Raw genomic sequence first — 4,246 nt, 5'->3', positions numbered from 1 at the left:
GGACCCCAATCACCTGGCTACTTAGAGCCAGTTCTGGAAAGGAAGGGCTAGGGACCACCAACCATTCTCTCTCTGGTACATGCCAGGCAGCCACCACACCGGTTGTATCTCACTATCTGCGTGACACAGGTAAGGAGATGGAAAAACCAGGATACTTCTCCAAGGCCCCTTCCCCACTTCACCCTTTGTTATCCAACTCAGCTCCTTCCTTGAGGGAACAGACTATAGTATTTCAGGAAAGGGCAGAATCGGGAGATTGTGTCATCGCTGGGACAGGATGTTAGAAAATGTAGGAAGGGCAAAGCGGGAGGCATCGTTTAACAAGATCTCAATCAGTGTTGCTACCATTGGGTTTGTATCTTGAGTAGCACCTGGCTAACAGCTCCATTAGGGCCCGAGTAGGTGGAGCTCATGTAAGCCTCCCAGACTGCTGCTCTGATGTCCTCCCTGACACCCAAAAGGCTCTGAGGTTTGCTGAATGGGATTGGTCCAAAACCTGACCTCACTTTCATTTAATTTCATGCCAGCACCGACACACACCCAGCTGCACAGACCTCGTCTAACTACTGAGCTGCTCAGACACAAAGGCCTCTAATTACCAGCCTCGAGCCAGGCTGACAGAGATTTCAAGTGTTTTCATGTTTATGGAGATCAGAGAAATGTGTTCTCTACATCTTTCTCACTGGAGGCAAGTACAAAATAAAATCGGGGGGTGGGGGGACCCAACACATTTATTCAAAAAGTTATTTCAGTTAAGTTAAAATCCTATAATCAGGACAGCCACGATTCCAGTCACTCCGGTTCGAAGTGTAGATATGTCAATAGCCACATCTGGATGCTGAACAAGCCATTGACTCCATAAAACTAAACGGTCGCTCAGAGTGAACAGTATTTCCAAGCACTTCACAGTCACGATAGCAAAAAGCCTGCAGCTTTCCCATTTGGAGGGTCACATTTTCTACTAGGTCTCCTTCCTTTACAAAGGCAAGCTGGGGGAGGGACAGGAGGAGGAAATCAACTCTTGTCTATCCAGGGAAGTGCAGCTGTTATTACAAATGGCCGAGAGCCCATTAGAAGAGGCTGTGTGAGACTGTCCCAAGCTGTGTCCCTGGAGTGCCCATTAAGTGGAACCTCCCCAGACCCCTAGCATCAGGAGCGCCGCCCCGCTCGAGTAGGGCAGCAGAACCAAGGGGAAAGGTGGTACTCAGGCACCGTCTCAAGGCAGTTTGTTTGCGGGCCGGGAGGAGGGGCGGGGCGGTGGCCTCAGGCGGGAAGCACAGACACTCAGCACCCGACACCCCACTCCCTCTGGGAGGTGGCGGGAGCGTCCTTAGAGGACTCCTGTATTTGCAAAACAGTGTGCTCTTCTCCCAGCAAGGCAATTCGGTTAGTTTCGGTGCGGGAGTCCCACGACCCGGTGCAAACCCAGGAAACAGTGACCTTGAACCCAAAGAGGGATTGGTCTCCTTTAAAAACGCACTTTGGGAAGGCAGGAGGGTTTACTCCGTGCCTCGCCATACCCTTCCATCACCGGACACAGCTCACTGCCGCCTCCCACCCTACCCTCGTGGGGTACAGCTTTCCCTTAACACTCTGCTAACAGCAACCCGTTGAAAAAAAGGGAACAGACAAAAAAAAAAACAAAACAAAAACAACAAAAAAAACCCGGTTACTTCTATTCAGCCCCAAGAGGGTTCTCTAGTGGTACCGCATATTTTACATTGAAACCAGCACCACAAACGATGAGATGGTCTTTTAACTGTCGTTAAATGTTCAAGTGTGGTATTTCGGGGTGCTCCCCGAAATTAAGTCCACTCGTTTTCCCCCTCCCCCAAAGTGGATCAGGAACCAGCCCTGAAAAGTACAGCAAGTAACGGGATTATCGTCCTTCGTTCCACAGCTGGCTGAGCCGATCCTGAGAGCATGCACCGTGGTCGCCCGGTTGGCCAGGAGAGTCTACGCGGAATTGCAGCGACCAGGTTGGATCAAGCCAAAAAAGGAGCCCTGCTGACAGCCTGGGGTGCGCTCTATAGAATCTGCTTTAAACAAACCTAAGTCCTGGGTTTCAAACAGTTTGGGACTCTCAACTTCAGTTATCCATGAAAATATCTGAGATTTTTCGGCTGTCTTCCTTAGCTTATTTCCCCGTTTCCAAATGCTCGAGTCCTCCACCAGCTCCGGGTGGATGAAGCCCTGGGGTGAATCTCTTGGTCCCCGGCTACAGGCTGGCGCTGTGGCCACCTAGGTTGTTAGCTGCCAGGGACAAGAAAGTCGTCCCCAGTTCTGAGCTGCGCCCTCCTCATGCAAGCGCCAGGGTCGCTGCAGGCCGCGCGAGGGCTCCCGGGCGAAGGCGGCTCATGCACCGGGGCTGACAGAGGCCCGAGGAACGGGTGTGCGGGAAGCTTTGCGTGTAGCTGTAGCCGTCGCGAATGAAGTCTCCGCACCGCCTCCTTGATGAGGTTTCCCGAGAGCACCAGCTGCTGCAGGAGCCGGTGCGGGTCGTCGTCACCGGTGCGGGTCTCCGGCTGAGATCCGCGTCGCTGTTGCAGGCGGCGGGACGCGGCTGCGTTCCTGAGCCAACCCCGCCGGCACGGGCCCGACAGTGGCTGTGGGGTGCTTAGTTTGCCGGTCCCCGGGGGTCCCTCAAGGCCAGGCTGCTGGGGCAGCGCGCTGGCGCCCGGGGCGATCTCCGCCACGCAGTAGGGCGCAGCCCGGCCCCGCACGCGCCCGCGCTCCCCCAGCACGCAGCGCACGGCCCCCGGGGGCGCAGGGTCCTCGGCCTCCGCTGACCCCGCCGGCCGCAGCAGCCGTCTCGCTGGGGTCCCGGCCTTGTCTGCCGGCAGCGCCGCCAGGACCCGCGGGGGCGCGGGCGGGGGGCCCGGGGCGCCACACGGCGAGGCCGGGCCGTCGTGCGCCGTGTCCAGCTGCAGCGTCTCGCCGATCTGGGCGATGAGCCGGTCCACGTCCGCCGAGCCGCCCAGAGTCACCGACTGCTGCAGCAGGAGGAAGCTGTCGTCGTCCTCCTCCCCCTCCGCCTCGTCGCCGGCTTCCTCCTCCTCCTCCCTCCGGCACGGCATGGCCCCCCGCCCGGGCCCCCGCGGCTGTGCGGGCGTCGCTGTGGGCTCGGTTGGCCGCGGGCTCGGTGGGCCGCGGCTGGGGCGGGAGCGAGGCGGAGGCCCGGGCCGGGCTGGGCGGGGGCCGAGCCTGGGACGCGGAAGCCGGGACCACCGGACAGTGGCACCGCGCGCCTTAGAGCCGCGGGAGCCGGAACGCTGCCGGCTCGGGTTGATTTGTAAACAATGGGTGACGTCGCGCGGCTCCTACCACCGCGCGGGGCCGGGGGGTGCTGTCTCCTTGGCAGTAGGGATCCTGTAGGGCCAGGGGACAGAGTAGAGCCTGGCTGTTCCCTAGCCTCATCCGCGTCCCTACTGTGTGCCGGGATGCACTGGGAAGTTGATTCTGGTTCGCTCAGCCGGGCCTAATTGGCATTCCACAAGATGGACACCTTGGGGGACCCGATTGGTTTCTTCCACACACAGTCACTTCCACACACTTACACCTCTACACACTCCCCTCAGTCAAGTGGTTTGGTTTAGGCGGTGGCTTTTTTTTTTTTTTTTTTTTAAGGTTTGGGTGCCAGAGTCAGACGAGGATGGAAAGGAGAGGGAGTGATGCTAGGGATTGGAGTGGCGATTAGGAAAATGATGTTGCCAAAGACGGAAAAGAGGATGGGGACCTTGTTGTCTGATGTGGATGGCTGAGTTGGAGCAAAAGGGCCACAGATTAGTGTTTCTTGACTGGGGCCCCCAGGCCATTTAGGGGTTGCATCGACTACTGGCCTTTTGCAAGTACCTGTAATATAGAAAGTGAATGTGTGTTAACGGAATTCACCAGTCAAATGAAGACTAGTCACCTATAAAGGGTAGCGATGGTGAGCCGGTTATATGAAAACAGAGCCTCGGCCATCTTAACTGTTCCAGATAGCATTGTTGAATTAATGGTTAACCAAATCTTTATTAGTTTTTTTTTTTTTTAATATTTATTTCGTGACAGGGCCTTGAGTATGCTTTTGGATTGGCTGTGTAACTGAGGATAACCTTGGACTCTTCATCCTCTTGCTTACAGTTGGGAGCCACTAGGTCAAGTCTGTTTATTTAATGATTTAAAGTGTTGGGGATTACTTCCAGGGCCTTACCCACGGTAGGAGTGCTTTACTTCTGAGCTAATAGTAATTTGATGACCTTTT

At 56.1% G+C, this 4,246-nt stretch overlaps 1 protein-coding gene across 1 annotated transcript; it reads right to left on the bottom strand.

Moving 5' to 3' along the window:
• Positions 1 to 713: 713 nt before the first annotated feature.
• Positions 714 to 3,287, bottom strand: Frat1 (FRAT regulator of Wnt signaling pathway 1). Its single transcript, XM_034490097.2, has one exon. It carries the CDS (start codon positions 3,075 to 3,077, stop codon positions 2,250 to 2,252), a length of 828 nt encoding a protein of 275 aa, XP_034345988.1. The 5' UTR covers positions 3,078 to 3,287; the 3' UTR covers positions 714 to 2,249.
• Positions 3,288 to 4,246: the final 959 nt, after the last annotated feature.

The sequence above is a fragment of the Arvicanthis niloticus genome, chromosome 1 (genome assembly GCF_011762505.2).
Source record: "Arvicanthis niloticus isolate mArvNil1 chromosome 1, mArvNil1.pat.X, whole genome shotgun sequence".
Taxonomy (NCBI): domain Eukaryota; kingdom Metazoa; phylum Chordata; class Mammalia; order Rodentia; family Muridae; genus Arvicanthis; species Arvicanthis niloticus.
The sequence above is the reverse complement of the archived record's forward strand: the minus strand, read 5'-3'. Positions and strand labels throughout refer to the sequence as shown.

Excerpts from the sequence above, each read along its gene's own strand:
- Frat1 (XM_034490097.2), bottom strand. The coding sequence starts at position 3,077 with ATGCCGTGCCGGAGGGAGGAGGAGGAGGAAGCCGGCGACGAGGCGGAG.